Genomic DNA, 19,827 nt, shown 5'->3' with positions numbered 1-19,827 from the left:
AAGCTTAACGTGGGGCTCAATTCCAAGACCCTAGGATCATGCTCTGAGCAGAAGGCAGATGCCTAACCAACTGAGCCACCTAGATGCCCCCAGAATGACTCCATATTTTAAAATAATGTATGAGAGTCTGAATTAAAAAAAAAAAAAAAAAAAAAAAACACAGACCGAGAAAACACCAAAATGTTATAGGAGGGATTTCTCTGGGAAGTAGCAGGGTTATAGGTAGTCTGTCTTTGTTTATCTGTATTTTATAATATCTTATTTGCTTGAAATTAATAATGTCTGTCCAGGATACTGGCTATAAACATTGGGAGATGGGGGTGCCTGGCTGGCTCAGTCGGTGGAGCATGTGACTCCTGACCTCAGGGTTGTTGAGTCCAAACCCCATGTTGGTTGTACTAAAAAAAAAAAAAAAGAGATATTACTTAAAAATAAAATCTCAAAAAGAAAATAATATAGCGGTGGAAATAGTTTATGCTCCCAATGGCCAGAGTGGAGAAACATCATTAATATAAGGGGCACCGAGTGAAAGATGATGGGATTGTGAATGCAGAAAAGTCCTAATGACTCTACTAAAAAATTCCATTGGAACTAACAGTACATTTAATAAAGTTGTCAGAAATAATTACTATGTGATTTTTCTATATATTAGCAGTGAACAATTGGAAATTAAAAATTTTAACCTATACCACTTATATTAGCACGAAACAATTACCCAGGGATAAATCTGACAAAATATGTGACACCGAAAACTGTAAAATACTTTCGAGAGAAATTAAAGCAGACTGAAATATAAAGAAAATAAAAAAGAACAACAAAGAAATATAAACATCATGAGACAGCTACTATAAGGGCTCTGCGGCTGCTCCTCTACGAACTAGATATAGCCCTCAGCCCGAGTTCTACCCAGAATTATGGGGTACGTAGAAAAATTCCAGGCAATGACAAGATTCTAGATGTGGCCTGGAAGTACCCTCTCTCCAGCATCCTTAGATTTCCTTCACTACTCTGGCCAGTAATGTCATCTATGGATGACACATGCTATGTGTCTTTTTTGCTTTGCCACCTAGGCTCCCAGAGTATTCCTGGAAAGATCACAAAGCAGGACGAGCAATACTGTAAAAATGTTTAATTTTACTTTTCTGCATCTGACAATCTTTTTACTTGGTTCACTTTCTCTCCCACCCCAGCTGAATGACTATTTCAATTCATTAATGTTGTCAAGCTACTCAAAGCTCCTCACTCTCAGGAAGCAATCTTGATTTCTTTATAAATGAGTAAACTGAGGCTAAAAGGGCATGACTCTTTCAATTTCCTCCCTGATACCAACTCATCCATAGTCCTACCTTCTTACAGAAAAGGAAAACCTTACCCTATCGAAAATGAGTTTATTCCTCATTCAAGACCAACCTATCCACCTACCCTTGCTGGTATTCCCACTCCACCTCCTTTCGAGTCCCTCTAAATGAAAACATCATTACCACAAATCTCTCATGATTAAGAGTCAACGTGTAGCCATCATCCTGACAACCAATTTCTAGGTTTCATCTCATATCCAAACCACATATAAACCATGAACCACTTTTCATTCCTCTATAATTGGAGTTCTTTCTTAAGATTTTTTATTTCTCACTTGACAGTGAGTGAGAGTACAAGCAGGGGGGTGGGGTGGGCAGAGGGAGAAGCAGATTCCCCACTAAACAGGGAGCCTGATATGGGGGTCGATCCCAGGACCCCAGGATCATGACCTGAGCTGAAGGCAGATGCTTAACTGAAGATACTCATTTGCCCCTTTATTTATTTTTTAAAGTTTTTATTCAAATTCCAGTTAGTTAATATAGTCTAATATTAGTTTCAGATGTACAATATAATCTGAGTTCTGCCACCTCAAACCCTGGTGAAACTACAAGAAGGGCTTCATTCTTCTTGTTCTAGACCTAATTAATACTTGACACTCTATTCCTTTAGCTTCTTGGATCTTAAATTCTTCTGCTTCTCTGCATAACTTTCTAGCCATTCTTTCCATTATGAGTTCCTCTTTCCCTGCCTGTCACTTTAATATTTAATGTTGCCCAAAGTCATTTTCCTAGATTATCTCACTCATTCTGAGATTTAAATTACTACCAGTATGCTGATGGTACTCAAATTAGCATCTCTAGCCTAGATACAGATACTCAGATTTGTATATTCAGACAGCTCTCTAGATGTTCCTGGGGGTATCTCAAACTTAAGAGGTCTAAAAATGAACTGTCTTGCCACCAGATAGATACTAAAAGTGCTACAACCATTTATCCATTTGCTAAAAATGTACGTCTTGGCTTTACTTCTATCTTGCACCAGAAAACTGAGTAAGTCTGCTGAGCTTTCAGTAAATTGGTAAAGTTCTATAAAGAATAAATCAAGAACCTACCTTAAACTTTATTTTTGGCTTTTGTGTTTCGGTAGAGGCCTCTCCTTTTTCTGCTTCCTCTTCTCCATCAGAATCACTATGAGAATCTGATGATTTAGACTCTTCTAGGGTACCAAGTGATTTTTCATCAACCTTACTAGAAAGCAGATCGCCAGAGTGTGGTATGAAATCATCAGGTTTTTCCCATCTGGATTCTATTCAACACATTTTAATAGTCATGTTATTTAGTTACCAATTCTATTCCAAAGTAAATACCAATATAACACTCCCTGTCATTTACAAATGTATTTTTTTAAACCTTTTTCCCACAATATATTATTAAAGAATAGCACTACATCTATTTTACACTATCACTTGATTAAGAAGATAATAAAAAAGAATTCCCAAAGCACTTTCTCTTTTATCTTTTGAGAATTGATTTCAATCTGGATTCCAGACACATAAACTATAACCCTAATGGAAAGAGACCTAAGAACTGGGTAACACCTTAGAAGGACTGTCACACTTTATCTGACACCAGCATCAGGAAACATGTGCTAATGAGTACACATTAGATTTCCTGGAATTTATTTATCACAAAGGTTTCCTGGGGTCCGCACAGAGTGAAATCATACTGTGAAGACCTGAATGAATATAATTCGTCATTTTTATACTAGGAAAAAAATAATCTCCATTGCACTCTACTGCCATCCAGTGGTTTACTGGGCTTTTAGTAAAATGACAGCCTGGTGGCGGGTATTAAGGAAGGCACATACTGCGTGTGGCACTGGGTGTTATACATAAACAATGAATCTTGGAACACTGAAAAAAAAAAAGACAGCATTTCTAATTATCTAACAGTCTCCATTTTTAGTATAATAAAAGGGAAAGGAATGGTAAGATTTACTGTCTAACTGAGACACTTTTACGAGTGAAAGGGGCTGTATCAATAATTACGCTTGCTATACATAAACTGAAACAGTTTGAGGGCAAAGCAGTTTGTATAGCCTCTTATTAAAAGAGGGTGTTTTCTAGGGCGCCTGGGTGGCTCAGTCAATGGAGCATGCAACTCTTGACCTCAGGGCTATAAGCTCGAACCCTACACTGGATGTAGAAGATTAGTTAAAAATAAAATCCTTAGAAAAAAAAAAAAGGTGTTTTCCAACATGAAAATAATTATTTCCTTATCTATATTTCACACGAGTAACAAACTTTCAGGAAATAATTTAAGTACCTACTATGTATTAGGTACTGTTCTGGGAACTTCATAGATACCGACCTTCATGATCCAAGAGTATACATGATCATCTCAGTTTTGCATAACAGCGGCTAGAGGTTCAGAGACTTGCCCCAGAATCATAAAGCTGGTAACGGAAGAAGCTATGCACTGAGCCCAGAACCAACTCTCCACCTATATTATATCACTATATTATTTTATCTTCAGAAAGATTCAGTATCTCAATTTTACCAAGCTAGAACCATTACTACTGTTGGGCAGGCTAGGTTATCTACTTGGAGGCTAACATGGGCCTTTTCTTCCTAAAAGATTTAATGCTATGTGTTTGGATAGTAGAAATTTAATAAATAATTAAATAAAGACTCTCAAACTTCTACTGATACTATACATATTTTGGTAAATTTAATTGTAGGAGAAACTAACTATAATTACTTGCTAACCCATTCTATAAAATTAAATTAGAAAAAATGTTAACTTGAAAAACTTAGATAATAACTGATAACAGTTATGCATGTTTTATAAATATTTAATATAACTGAAACATTACTGGGATAGTAAAAGTGAAAATCTGACATTCTAAGCCACTACTAACATAACTTGTTTTGTTTTTTAGAAAGGAAAAGGCAAGTCAAATTAGGTGATTTCTAAGGTAGCTTTCAAGGTAATGATTATATTTCTACAATAATAATTTAAAAAGTCAATAATGGGGACGCCTGGGTGGCTCAGTGGGTTAAGCCTCTGCCTTCGGCTCAGGTCATGATCTCAAGGTCCTGGGATCAAGCCCCACATGTGGCTCTCTGCTCAGCAGTGAGCCTGCTTCCCCCTCTCTCTGCCTGCCTCTCTGCCTACTTGTGATCTCTCTCTCTGTCAAATAAATAAATAAAATCTTTAAAAAAAAAAAAAGTCAATAATGATAAAGTAAAAATGATCTTTAAAATTTGTGAATGGCACATCAAGTAAGAATTATGAGCAACACAGTATATTATATATGAAAACCTTCCTGTTCTTCCACTGTGTTGTTTTTAAATTACAAAAGTAATATACACATGCTATGGATGTATGTTGATCGCTATACTAAAATTCCTAAGTTCCCTTCATCAGCAGGCTAATAAGCAGTTCCAGGTACAACTTTATATAGTTAGGATAATCAAAGGTCATACTTACCTCCTGTTTCTGTATTGTAATAGTAGGTATAACCATCTTCACTTACTCCTTCTACCCAAACAGTCTTCCCTGCTATCTAATGGGAGGAAAATAACCAGCATAAATGGAAGATAATGATGTAGTTATACTATATTAAATAACTAAGGCATAGAGTCAGCTGCTTTCCCTTTCCTCTTAACACCTGGGAATTAGAGAGGCAGTATTGACTATGGCCAGGAAGCTTGGTTTGTGTTAATTATAAACTAACTTTCAGAGAGAGAACATTGCACCTCTGAAAGATAGGAACAATTCTTTGCAGATGGACAGGGACATCTGAATGCAATGGACTACAAATTAACTGATGATATTTGCCCTGCATGGAGTTTTTAGGTAGATATCAATTTTTCACCTCCACCCAGTCTTCTCACAAAAGAATATAGGAAGAAAGTAACAAAGTGTGTGTAGGGGGCCTTATCTGGAAGTAAATTTGCTTAACAGAACTCTTTTATAAAAAACCCAGAAACCAATCAGTTTAAAGACACTAACAATATGCTTGTTACCTTTTTTAAGTTTCCTTGAAATCCTTCTGGTCTCTCCCATTGGGATGCTTAAAGCAAAATATACTTCATTAATACAATTTTTTCACTTTAAAAGAAAAACTTCTCAAAAAATTTAATTTGGCAAAAATTTATAGGACATTTAATGTGTACAAAACACTACAGGCCTACAGTTAAACATAGAATTGAAAAATAAAAAGAAACAATATACATCCCAATAGTATTATACAGAACATATGTGAATGATATTTAACCAAGAAGGAAAAACAGAATGAGGATTAAAAGTTACTGGGACTGGGACGCCTGGGTGGTTTAGTTGGTTGGACGACTGCCTTCAGCTCGGGTCATGATCCCGGAGTCCCGGGATCGAGTCCCGCATCGGGCCCCCAGCTCCATGGGGAGTCTGCTTCTCCCTCTGACCTTCTCCTTGCTCATGCTCTCTCTCACTGTCTCTTTCTCAAATAAATAAATAAATAAAATCTTAAAAAAGAAAAAAAAAAGAAGTTACTGGGACTTCCACAAGAATTCTTAGATGCAGGTAAGATCTCGCAGAATTCAGAAGTCTGTTTGTTTTTTTAAAGATTTATTTATTTGAGAGAGACAGAGAGCATACAAATGAGTGTGCATGCTTATATGCATGGGAGGCTGGGAAGAGGGAGAGAACCCTAAGCAGACTACCTGGGGGCTCACAGAGCCTGATGCAGGGCTTGATCCCACACCCCATGAGATGATGACTTGAGCCAAAACCAAGAGTTGGATGCTCAACTGACTGAGCCACCCAGGTGGCTCGACCCAAGGATCGAAAAGCTTTTTTAAAACTTTATTAATATTTTTTAGTAATCTTTACATTCAACACAGGGCTCAAATGTATGACCCCCAATTTAAGAGTCATGTGTTTTTCTGACTAAGCTAGCCAGGTGTCCCAGGCTTGATGAGTTTTGAAGAAATGAGATGGTCGTTTGACATCCTAGGGAGGGGAGAGCGAGAAACAATGAATGACTTAAGATGAACAAGATGAAAGATGCAGGAATTAAAAACAAGTACACCTGACCCTTGAACAACATGGGTCTGAACTGTGCAGGTCCACTTACAAGCAGATTTTTTTCAATAAATATATTGGAAAATTTTTGAGAGATTTTGTGACAGTTAAAAAAACCCTCACAGATGAACCACATAGTCTAGTAATACTGAAAAAATTAAGAAAAAGGATTACTATAAAATATAGTATATAATACATATAACACACAAAATGTGTGTGTCAACTGTTTATGTCACCTGTAAGGCTTCTAGTCAATAGTAGGCTATTAGTAGTTAAGTTTTTGGGGAGTCAAATGTTATAAAAACCATATGATCCAGTAATTCCACTATGGCATACACTTGAAGAAAATGAAAACATTAATTTGAAAAGATAAATGCACCTCTATATTTATAGCAGCATTATTAATATATGATAATAATGTCTATTATTATACATAGACAGGATACAGACGCAACCCAAGTGCTCATTGATAGATGAGTGGATTAAAAATGTGAGATACTCATCTCTCTCCCTCTTTCACACACAGACATGCACACACACACACAAATATTACTCAGCCATAAAAAATAAAATCTTGCCATGTAACAGCATGGATGAACCTAGAGGATATTATACTAAGTGATATAGATCAAACAAAGACAGACAAATACCATATGATTTCACTTACATGTATAGTCTAAAAAACAAAACAAATAAAACCAGACTCTTAAATATTGAGAACTGGTGGTTGCAAGCGAGGGTGGTGGATGGCTGAACACGTGAAATATGTGAAGGGGAAGAACAGGCTCAAACTTCTAGTTATAAAATAAATAAGCCATGGAGATGAAGAAAAGGACAGCAGAGAGAATATAGTCAATAAAGCTGCAATAGAAGTGTATTGGGACTGCAAATGGGGTGAGCATGGGTTAAAGTTTGGAACTGTCAAATCACTGTGTTGTATACCTGAAACTAATGTAACACTGTATGGCAACTGTACTTTAAATTATAAGCAGATTTTCTACCACATGGGGTAGGGAGGGTCAGCGTCCCTAACACCTGTTGTTCAAGGGTTTTGCTGAGAGCAAGACTATAAACAGTAGGATGGCGAACAAAGGAAGCAAGCAATAGGAGTTAAAAGGGAGAAACACATAATTAATAGCTCTTAAAAATCATTTTCATAAAAGATTTTACTTATTTATTTTAGAAAGAGGGAGGAAGGGGCACCTGGGTGGCTCAGTTGGTTAAGCGTCTGCCTTTGGCTCAGGTCATGGTCTCAGAGCCCTGGGATGGAGCCCCACATCGGGTTCCCTGCTCAACGGGGAGTCTGCTTCTCCTTCTGCCTGCTCTACCCCACCTGGCTTGTGCTCTCTTTCTCTCAAATACATAAATAAAATCTTAAGAAAAAGAAAGAGGAAAGAAAGGAGAGAGCATGGGGGTGGGGGAACACAGAGGGAGCGAGCGAGAGAGAGAAAATCTCAAGCTGACTTCATACTGAGCCAGGAGCCCGATGTAGGGCTCGATCCCACAACCCTGACATCATGACCGACACTGAAATCCAGAGTCAGATGCTTAACCAACTGAGCCACCAAGGCACCCCATTAATAGTTTCTATGTAAATCTAAGAAAGACTTGTGATCCTTAGCAAACACAATCATTTGCGGTTCACTGCTGAACTAACTAACATGTACTTCTCTTAAGGCTCAGTGGAAAATGTGATTATTATTATTTCCATGTAATCCAAAACTGTGATTCTAAAAATTGTAATAACTATAATACTGACAGCCCAAGGTTTTTTTCATGATTAACTCTGATCTCATTTCCTACCTTTCTGATCATTCTTTTCTTTCTGTATTTTCTTCTTTCCTTCAATATATGTACTATCCACCCTTTGTACTTGTTCTCTTCTTTCTCCCTGTGATCTCATATACTCCTAAAAGTTCATGTATTATTTACACTTCTTTCCTGCCACATTACTGAACTGCTGTATGAGTTCTAGTAGTTTGGGGGTGGAGTCTTTGGGTTTTCCTCATAAAGTATCATGTCATCTGAGAAAGGAGAGTTTGACTTCTTCTTTGCCAATTTGAATACATTTTATTTCTTTTTGTTGTCTGATTGCTGTTGCTAGGACTTCTTGTACTATGTTGAACAACAGCGGCGAGAGTGGATATCCTTGTCAGTTCCTGATCTCAAGGGAAAGGCTCTCAGCTTTTCCGCATTGAGAATATTCACTGTGGGTTTTTCATAGATGGATTTTATGAAATTGAGGAATGTCCCCTCTATCCCTATAAGCTGAATAGTTTTAATCAGGAAAGGATGTTGTATTTTGTCAAATGCTTTTTCTACATCAATTGAGAGGACCATGTGGTTCTTGTCTCTTTTTTTATTTATGTGTTCTATCACACTGATTGATTTGAGAATGTTGAACCACCCCGCATCCTAGGGTTAAATCCCACCTGGTCGTGGTGGATAATCAATGCACAGAAACCAGTTGCTTTCTTATACACTAACAATGTAACTGTAGAAAGAGAAATTAGAGGGCGCCTGGGTGGCTCAGTGGGTTAAGCCGCTGCCTTCGGCTCAGGTCATGATCTCAGGGTCCTGGGATCGAGGCCCGCATCGGGCTCTCTGCTCAGCAGGGATCCTGCTTCCTCCTCTCTCTCTACCTGCCTCTCTGCCTGCTTGTGATCTCTCTCTGTCAAATAAATAAATAAAATCTTTAAAAAAAAAAAAAAAAAGAGAAATTAGAGAATCGACTCCATTTCCAATAGCACCAAAAATCACAAGATACCTTGAAATAAACCTAATTAAAGAGGTAAAAGATCTATACTTTGGGAACTAAAGGACACTCATGAAAGAAACTGAAGACATAAAAAGATTCCATGCTCATGGATTAGAAGAATCAACACTGTTAAAATTACTATGATATGCCCAGAGCAATCTATAGTTTCAACACCATCCTAATCAAAATAGCAATAGCATTTTTCAAAGTGCTGGAATATACAATCCAAAAATTTGTATGGAACCAGAAAAGCCCAAATTGGCATCATGTTCCCTGATTTCAAGCTATGTTACAAAGCTGTGATCACCAAGACAGCATGGTTCTGGCACAGAAACAGACACATACATCAATGGAACAGAATAGAGAACCCAGAAATGGACCCTCAACTCTAGGTCAACTAATTTTCGACAAAGCAGGAAAAAGTATACAATGGAAAAAAGACAGTCTCTTCAATAAATGGTGCTGGGAAAATTATACAGCTACATACAGAAAAATGAAACTTGACCATTCTCTTACACCATACACAAAGATAAATTCAAAATGGATGGAAGACCTCAACGTGAGGCAGGAATCCATCAAAATTCTAGAGGAGAACATAGGCAGTAACCTCTTCAGCAGCCACAGCAACTTCTTTCAAGATACATCTCCAAAAGTAAGGGAAAATGAAAAGCGAAAATGAACTTTTGAGATTTCATTAAGATAAAAAGTTTCTGCACCACAAAGGAAACAGTCAGCAAAACAAAGAGGCAACCCACGGAAAAGGAGAAGATATTTGCAAATGACACTACAGACAAAAGGCTGATACCCAAGATCTATGAAGAACTTCTCATACTCAACACCCTAAAAACAGGTAAGTCAAAAAATGGGCAGAAGACATGAAAAGACCTTCTCAAAAGGAGACATACAAATGGCTAACAGATACATGAAAAAACGTTCATCATCATTAGCCATCAGGGAAATTCAAATCAAAACCACACTGAGATACCACCTTACACCAGTGAGAATGGCAAAAATTGACAAGGCAAGAAACAACAAATGTTGGAGAGGTTGTGGAGAAAGGGGAATTCAAGTTGGTACAGCCACTTTGGAAAACAGTATGGAGGTTCTTCAAAAAATTAAAAATAGAGCTACCCTATGATCCAGCAATTCCACTAGTGGGTATTTACCCCAAAGATATAGGGGCAGTGAAAGGAAGAGCCATATGCACCCCAACGTTCATAGCAACAGATTCACAATAGCCAAACTGTGGAAAGAGTCAAGATGCCCTTCAACAGATGGATGGATAAAGAAGATGTGATCCAGACACACAATGGAGTATAACTCAGCCGTCAGAAAGGAAGAATACCCAACTTTTCCATTAAAATGGATGGGACTGGAGGAGATTATGCTGAGTGAAATAATTCAAGCAGAGAGAGTCAATTACCATATGGTTTCACTTACTTGTGGAACATAAGGAATAATATGGAGTATATTAGGAGAAGGAAAGGAAAAGTGAAGGGGGGGTAAGTCAGAGGGGTAGAAGAACCATGAGAGATTGTGGACTCCGAGAAACAAACTGAGAGTTTGAGTGGTGGAGAGATGGGTAAGCCCGGTGATGGGTATTAAGGAGAACATGTATTGCAGGGAGCATTGGGTGTTATATGTAAACAATGAATCCTGGAACACTGCATCAAAAACTAATGATGTACTATGTGGTGACTAACATAATTTAAAGAAGAAAAAAAAAGATATTATCTACATTTCTAGTCTCAATTTATCTCCCAAATTCCAGACTATAATCGGCCACTGAAAACTACCACATGAATGTTCTGGAGGTACCTCAACCTCAACATTCCAAAAACTGAATTTATTATTGTCCCACTTTAACCTACTCTATTTCTGTATTCCATACTTCAGTAAATGGCATGATCTTCCTAGCCCTCCATGACATAGCGCCAACCTATTTTTGTAGCCTCTTTCTTCTGCTATGACATCTTCAGAGATCGTGTATGTATATACATTTTTAAAGTAAGCGTTTATTTATTTATTTTTAAAGATTATTTGTCAGAGATGGAGAGACTATAAGCAGGGGAAGCAGCACACAGACAGAGAAGGCTCTCTGCTGAGCCGATGTGGGCTTCAATCCCAGGACCCTGGTATCATTACCTCAGCTGAGGGCAGCCACTTAACTGACTGAGCCACCCCAGCATCCCACAGAGAACTATATATTTTACCTCTACCAAATAACTATTTCCCAAACTTTCAAACTTTTTATTTTTTCTTTTTTTTTTTTTTTTTACTTTCAAACTATTTAAACCTTCATATTGTTCTACCTGTTTGGAATGCTTGCTTCACCCTCATAACAAACTACTACAATCTTTTTCAATCAAAATATCTATAAAGTGTCTATACCATGCCAGGCACTGTGTTTGGTGCTAGGGATACAAATGGTGAATAAGGGGCGCCTGGGTGGCTCAGTGGGTTAAGCCGCTGCCTTCGGCTCAGGTCATGATCTCAGGGTCCTGGGATCGAGTCCCGCATCGGGCTCTCTGCTCAGCAGGGAGCCTGCTTCCTCCTCTCTCTCTCTCTCTGCCTGCCTCTCTGCCTACTCGTGATCTCTGTCTGTCAAATAAATAAATAAAATCTTTAAAAAAAAAAAAAAAAAAAAAATGGTGAATAAGAAGACATCATTCTTGATGTTCTCCTTTTAATTTATAAATGGGTTCAAAAGTAATTTCTGTGATAATCTCTCACATCTACATAATCACACTCCCTCACAATTTGAAGTTCCCACACAATTTTACATCTCTATTGTATCACAGCACTTTAAAACTCCTCCTTGTATTATGCTTATTTCTAATCTTAAATTTTATAATTCTGGATGGTAAGATGCTACATAAATATATTTACTTATCTCAGAATTAAAATGAATAAATCCTCAATACATTTAGTTTTAAAGGAAAACAAAACTGCTTTTGATATTCCCACTGGAAAACACCACTGTGTATTTTATTAGAAAGTGATATCCAAAACATGAATAGGAGGCTGGGTTCTTTACTACAAGATGGCTACACAAAAAAGAAAATGGTTCTGATTCCCAGTCTGGTTTTGGATAGAAAATCTCTCCCACAGAATATTTTAAGAACCTCTGCAATTTGTAAAGTGGATCTGAAATGCCTTATTTCCATGTAAATTGCTTTATTTTAATGTAGTTCATACTTTCAAAAGATACTCTTGAGATAATATAATGCTTTAATTAATTTGAAAGGATTCTATTCCTTTAAAAATTTTTTTTTCTTTTTTTTTAATTTGAGAAAGAGAGAGTGCAAATGAGAGCCCAAGCAGGAAAGCACAAGCATAAAGGCGGGAGTAAGGGAGAAAGAGCGAAAGGGAGAAGCAGCCTTTCTCCTGAGCTGGGAACAAGACGCGGGACTCCAAGGGATTCGATTCCAGGACACTGAGATCATCACCTGAGCCAAAGGCAGATGCTTAATTGACTGAGGCACCCACGTGCCTCATAAGGAACCCATTCTTAAGAGCTTAACTAAGTATAACATTGAGTCACTATAAGAAGGATATCTTTTTCTTTTTTTTAAGAAGGATATCTTTTTAAAGGGCACATTATTGGGCACCTGGGTGGCTCAGTGGGTTAAGCCGCTGCCTTCGGCTCAGGTCATGGTCTCAGGGTCCTGGGATCGAGTCCTGCATCGGGCTCTCTGCTCAGCAGGGAGCCTGCTTCCCTCTCTCTCTCTCTCTGCCTGCCTCTCCATCTACTTGCGATTTCTCTCTGTCATATAAATAAATAAAATCTTTAAAAAAATAAAAATAAAAATAAAGGGCACATTATTTTTTTACCATTGTGGCAAAGATGTCAAGTTACAGTCTTCCATTGTTTAAATGTTCCAATATTAACTAGAACAAAATAAACAGTCAGTTATCATTCTTACCAGTTCTATGCCTGACCTACCTCCCGTGATAAGATCATAATAGTAATGGTAACCCTCAGAGGTTATGCCTTCTACCCATCTGCCCTTTGAAGGGTCTTTTTTCTTTTTCTTCTTTTCCTTCTGTTGCTTTGGTGCAGAGGTGGGTGGGATAGTGCTTGTTACTGGTGATATGCTTGGCTCTGAAATTTCTAGAGAAAAAGATATAAGAAAGGTGAAGTACCAACACTTTTTTTTTTTCCTGGTATGAAACAACTAATAGTGTTATTCCAATTAAAAGTCTGACAAGAAGATTCTTTTGGGAACTTGACAAATTATAAATAAAGCTCATTTGGAAAACTAAATATGCACAAATATCCAGAACTATAAAACAGAAATGATAAGGGGAATCTAATTCTACCAGATGTTAAAACTTACTCTAAAACAACTGGTATATTAAAAAAAAAAAAAGTAAAACCAATCCTGGAGTAGGTAAACATATGAATGAAATAGAACAAAAAGTAAACAGACCCAAATGCAGACTCCTGATGCATATTAGAAAAAGAGATCACTTAACAAATGATGTTGGATTGACTAGTTACTTATTTGGAAAAAAGTAGAGCTATTCTCCACTCCAAGTCCCCTCTCATGTTTGCACATAAATATAAACTTCAGATTAAAGATATATGTGAAAAAAAAACCACAAACTAAAATAGTGTTAAACCTACATACAAATCCAAATATTCCATTATAGCAAAAATAAAAACAAAAAAATAAACAACAAAAATAATATGCTATGTTATTCATAATAAAATTAAGATTTTTAAAAACTAAAAAAAAATTAAAAGACAAATAATAAATATTTACAACAAATATGGCTCATGGTTAATTTTGTAACAAAGATTCCTTACAAATAAATCCAACATTCTAACAAAAGATGGACAAAAAGTACAAAGATAAGACAGCTTGGTATTAGCTATCAATATATAAAATATATTCACACTTTGATTCTGCAATTTCATCTCTATAGAGATTAAATTTACAGAAATAAATATGAAAAAACACGCCTGCATAACGGTTCACTGAAGCATTCATTCTAACAGTGAAAACTCTAGGCAGCCTAAATGTTAGTCTGGAAGAGATTAGTTAAATAAGTTATGACACTTTTATGGCATTTTGTTATGGCATTTCATAACCTTTATTAAACACTTATTGCAAGTGGTCACTGTAATAAGCAGTTTATACCATTATGTTACTTATTTTTTGTGAAAATTGGAGGTTGTATATCTAGCAAGTGGCAATTCTGGTGGATTCCAAAGTCTGTGCTCCTAACTACTCTGTAGCCATTAAACACAATGTATATCCTTAATTATTTAATAAAAGAAAGGAAGTATTTGACATGTTATTCAGGGAAAAAATAAAACCACCTCCAAATAGACTATAAAGTGACGTATAACTTAGAAAACTCTAAAGATGTCTGGGATAACCTTAAAAGCATTTAGTTTTTAAAAGTCTTTTCTTTGTACTGCATTATTGCACTTTAAGGGGAATGTATATCCTATTAAAGAAAATGAGGCTATCAAAAATAATTTGAAAAAATCCTATTTAAATACATTTAAGTACAAAAGGCAAAGACTGATTTGCTTATAGGGTAGCATAATGGAACCTCCCAATCCATATAATTGATGAGATGAATTTTCAACGACTCCCTTTTAATCCTGCAGGAACACCTCTATCCTTTTTTTCCTTTAAGCATACAGCTCTATCCTCATGGAAATACAGCCCCCATCCCTTCCTTTTAACTAAAAATGTCCAGGATAATATTTTTAAAGTCTGGTTACAACTATCCTTATTTGATGAGGGCAATACCAATTGACTTATTATTCTGCTTAAAAACTAATGGAAAGAAGTTTTTGGAGAGTAAAGAATATCATTCCATGTTGACTATCTCAACCATTCTGCATGATCAACAACTGGGACTGCTATTTGCCTGGTTTAAGGATAATGGAGTTGTCATGGAAGAAATGCTGACAGAAAAGCTCCTGAGTTAAAGCCCAAGTTCATCAACAAGATTGATACACTCTACTTAAATAAATGCCTTTTATTCGGAACTGAGTTATCTTCAAACCTCCAAATTATTTACCTTCTTGCTGGTGACCGCATGGAAAAAGGGGACCCTCATATCCTGCTGGTGTATGTGAACTGGTCCAACCACTATGTAGAACTTATGGAGGTTCCTCAAAAAGTTGAATACACATCTACCATATGACCTAGCAATTTCACTTCTGGTTATACACTCAATGGACATACAAGCAGGATTTCAAAGGGATATATGCACTCCCATACCTACTGCAGCATTACTCATAACAGCCAAGATATGTAAACAACCCTAATGCCCATCAACAAGATGAATGATTAAAAAAGAAATAGTACATATGCATAATGTAATACTATTCAGCCATGAGACAGGAGGATATCTTGCCATCTGTAGCAACATGGATGGAACCTGAACATATTATGATAAGTGAGGTAAGTCAGGTAAAGAGAAGACAAGCATACTGCATGATATCACTTGATGTGGAATCTAAGAGTTAAACTCATAAGACCAAAAAGTAAAATTGTTGTTTCCAGAGGATAGGGGGTTGGGGGCTAAAGCTGATACTGCTTAAGGTTATAAACTTGCAATAAGTAGTACTTAAGCCACAGAGATTGAATGCACAGTATAACAAATACAGACAACAATACCATAATAGATAATGTGGTAAATATTGCTTTAGTAGTGATCTTATTACGATATATAAATGCATCAAAGTAACACCTGCATAAACGATGTTTTATGTCAAATTTATCCAATTAAAAAAATTATCTGCCTTCTAGTGGTAAAATCAGTAAATTTGTCCACAAAAGGCTAATTCACTATAACTCAACTAAATAACCAAACATAATTCATACTTTTGACCATATGGATAAAGCAAACTGTGGTTATAATGCAAGGCCTATTTTTTAATGAATAGCTCCTTTTAGCCAAGTACCTAAAAAAATCAGCTGTGTCTGAAATGAACACTGACCAAGACAGAACTAGGACTAGCTAACCACCAAGGTAGTATGGTTATGAATGGAGGTGTTACAAGATGAAGCTTTAAAAGTAAAATAAATTGCATAAGCAAAGTCCCATGGTCTAAATACAGCTATGATGCATAGGAAAAGCACCAAGACTAGACCCTGAGTGTACCACCTCTTTATGGAAACAATAAAAGCTCACTGAGCATGACCTCTGATGTTAGTTTTAAAACATGCTGGCTGCTTTTTTACCTGACTCTAAGCCAAGCCTTTTCAAATCCTCTTGGTATGCTTTCAGGGCAGCTGCCTCCATTGCGGCAAACTCCTTTGATGCCTTTTCTTCTTCCTTCGCCTTATCCAGGCTTTTCTGTTTAATCTATGTAAGACACATATAAAATCGAAAGCCAGATAAAGGACTGATATTTACATAGAAAAACTGGCAAAGAAATAAATTAATTAAATTACCTCACTGATCCTCTTTGCAACATTCTCCTTATGATTCTTTCCTCTTTCATGAAATTCAACACTCTTGAAAATTAATAAAAGAGAAAATGCAAAGGAAAGTTACATTAATATCATAATGGTCACAGTAAGGTAACAATAAATAGAGGAATGGAACATAACAAAATTGGGATGATTGACAGAAAAATAATTTTAATGCAAATCAGTCCTTTTAATCAAATGATATGAGGGAACTGAACCATGTTAATTGTTATCATATCCTCTGACTGGTTTCCTTTGGTGCTTAAAATAAACTATGATAACCATATCAATGGAGAAAAATGCAAAGTACCCGTGATGACAAATCTAGTTAATATGATTGTAACAAGGACTCAAACAAGACATGAAGCCAGAAAGAGGAGTGGGAACAAAACTTAACTTCAAGAAACACCTCTCAACATAAAATGTCAAAACATGTAAGTCTCTAGAATTTTTACTGCTCTGGAAACAGAGAGAATAAACAATATTAGAACTTATTCCTCCAAACTATGAGGAAAGTAGACAGCAAGGAATTCCTTCCAACTTATAAACAAATACTTTTACACACTGTGGTAATGGTATAAAATGTACAACTCTTATGGAGGACAATTTGGCACTATCTACCAAATTTTGGCTGCTGGAATAGAGAACAAAGTTCTACATACTGATGTGGAGAGAGCTCCAGGAGATACTGTTCAATTAAAAAAACAAACACGAGGGGCACCTGGGTTAAGCCTCTTCCTTCAGCTCAGGTCATGATCCCAGGGTCCAGGGATCGAGCCCCACTTAGGGCTCTCTGCTCAGCAGGGAGCCTGCTTCTCCCCTCCCCCACCCCGCTCTCTGCCTACTTGTGATCTCTTTCTCTTTGTCAAGTACGTAAATAAATAAAATCTTTAAAAAACAAAACAAAAAACCACAAAACTATGGTGAAGGATAATGTGTATGGTATCCTAGGTTTTACATGACGCTGTAATAAAAACCTGTATGTGCAAACAGAAACAATGAAATGGACTAGAAAATGAAAAATAGTGGTAACCTACAAAAAGTGATGGTGACTGGATGGGACAAAGGAGTGAGTGAATGTTATTACTCATTTAAAACAGTCAGGAATGCTCCCTAAATTACAAATGTCTGGGTGTACGCAATTAAACAATTTCTGATAAACCTTGCAAAATAAATTTTGTCAATCAAATCTAAGCTAAGCTATCCTAAAGTACTACCATGAATTCCTCTTTAAAGTGAGACATTGTAAAACAAAGGTTTCACAATGGAAAAAATTCACCTTCTAATTTTCATATATCAGGTTTCCTAAAGTTAATTATACCACACAAAGAATATTAAAGACCCATTTCAAAACAAAATAATTTTGTTTCTAATTCAAGGTTAAACTGATGTATATTAATAATCCAAAGAGAACAAAGATTATCCTAGAAGGGATTATTTACTCTTCTTGACTCCTAAAAATTCATTGAACTGATTAGGAACCTCAAGAGAGGAGAAACTATCAACCACTTGTACAGAATTCATAATTTATGTAAGGATGGCCTAAGTTAAACAAGTTAAGATCTTTAGCAACTATTCAAAAGACCAAAAACAAAATCCTGGAAAAAAATATGCCCAAACTCCTTGTACACAGTAGTAAATAAATGTCTATCAAAGAAGTATAACATTGTTAAAAACGGGGCTACTGTTCTGTTGTGCATGCAACTCTATCAAGTACAAAGGCTAGGAATATATACTTAAAAGATAACCCCGTCTTTCTGTATATAATAATATAAACATTCTGTATATAATAATATATACATTATGACATGCACATAAGAGGGAAAAATCAGTGATGCTTTTATGTCTTAAAAGTTTAATCTAGATTGAGATACAGTAATAAATGCTTAATAGAGCTGCTATTTTCATAGTAGTCCATGAAAGAAGTAATGATATTCTTTAAAATGAAACCATTTATAGCTACAAAGCTTTGCAAATATGTTTAATTTATTTTTCTGGAGTTGAAAAGACACAAGATAAACTACAATAATGTTCCTTTTTATATATTAAGGGCTTTGCCCTTTAATATTTTTTTATATGGTAGTATTAAACAACATCATAATGTGGATAAACACGGAGATGACCCAGTCAACATCCATTTTCCGAATGTGACTAAAGGACATAGAGATATAATTTGGCTCAACATATAATCAAATTTAACCCGATGAAAAGGAAGAAGGCTCACCACTTTCATACAAGAAATGAAAAGACAACAGAAATATTTCAATGTTTTGAAAAATCAAGAGCAATGTATTTGAAGGTGCTTCATAAATACTGTTCAGATCAAAAAGAAACACAGGAATACAATATCATTAAACTCTCTTATAGTGGAATTATCATACAGGCCTATTGTCCGCTATCCAACACTTGCAGTAATCACAGAATTTCTTTGGTTGCGACTTCCAGTAGTCCGCCCTGAAAAAGGGAAAAACAGGTCTAAGCTTATTTATAATTAAAAAGGCAAAATTGTGCATGTTTTTATATCTTCTTAGAGTCTGAAATATAACACCCTGTTGCTGAATCCTGTCTTATTATACACATTACCTTTAGTATTTAACTCACTGCAGCAGTTATCTGAAATTGTTGCCACCAGAAAAGAAGTCTGCACCGGATTTAAAACTTCCTTTAATAAAAGTGCTTAAAAAAAATTTTTTTTTTCTCATTTGCCACTATCATCAGTATGAAGAAATAAGAAACATCTTGGAAAAGATTTATCTTCTCTAGGCCTTTCTGGCAATTTGGGAGATTGCCATAATGGAGGCCTGAAGAAGCTCAAAGTTTGCTTTAAATCAAGTTAGTTCCATCAAAGGAACAAAGAACAAGACTCTTTTGGAGGGAGACTGGTTCCTCCGAGACTATCAGTTTATACAATTTGTTCTTGAGACTTGGGGCAAGAGAAGAGTTGGAAAAGCCAAGGGACCTCTTAGCCTGCAAGGCTTGGGGGGGGTTGAGTGGGAGTTATGCTAATAAGACTCGCCGTTTCTACCAGTCGGTGAAGGCGGAGGTGGCCCAAGTCCAACCCTAAAGTTTCACAATACCCCAGGATTCAAGCGCTACAGAAACGAATAGGGTGCTTGCCACCCCCCAACTGTGCAAGTGAGGGAGCTCCCGGCGGCTTCGCGGGCAGCAGTCCAACCTCAACTGGCCGCCAACCTCCCTCCCGAAGCCCGAGCTTCGGGCCCCCAGGGCGCCCCGAAGGATAGCATTTCCAAACGCCCTG

General features: G+C 36.5%; 1 protein-coding gene across 1 annotated transcript in view; it reads right to left on the bottom strand.

Moving 5' to 3' along the window:
* WBP4 (WW domain binding protein 4) overlaps positions 1 to 19,827 on the bottom strand; it is a 69,235-nt gene that overhangs the window by 49,071 nt on the left and 337 nt on the right. The window contains exons 2-8 of the mRNA XM_032315259.1: positions 18,950 to 19,022; positions 16,551 to 16,613; positions 16,338 to 16,461; positions 13,070 to 13,237; positions 5,330 to 5,376; positions 4,791 to 4,866; positions 2,411 to 2,604 (exon numbers count right to left, since the gene is read on the bottom strand). Of these exons, the coding sequence (XP_032171150.1) occupies positions 2,411 to 2,604; positions 4,791 to 4,866; positions 5,330 to 5,376; positions 13,070 to 13,237; positions 16,338 to 16,461; positions 16,551 to 16,613; positions 18,950 to 19,022 (745 nt within the window). The remainder of the gene's footprint in view (positions 1 to 2,410; positions 2,605 to 4,790; positions 4,867 to 5,329; positions 5,377 to 13,069; positions 13,238 to 16,337; positions 16,462 to 16,550; positions 16,614 to 18,949; positions 19,023 to 19,827) is intronic.

The sequence above is a fragment of the Mustela erminea genome, chromosome 15 (assembly GCF_009829155.1).
Source record: "Mustela erminea isolate mMusErm1 chromosome 15, mMusErm1.Pri, whole genome shotgun sequence".
In the NCBI taxonomy this organism is placed as follows: Eukaryota; Metazoa; Chordata; class Mammalia; order Carnivora; family Mustelidae; genus Mustela; species Mustela erminea.
The sequence above is the reverse complement of the archived record's forward strand: the minus strand, read 5'-3'. Positions and strand labels throughout refer to the sequence as shown.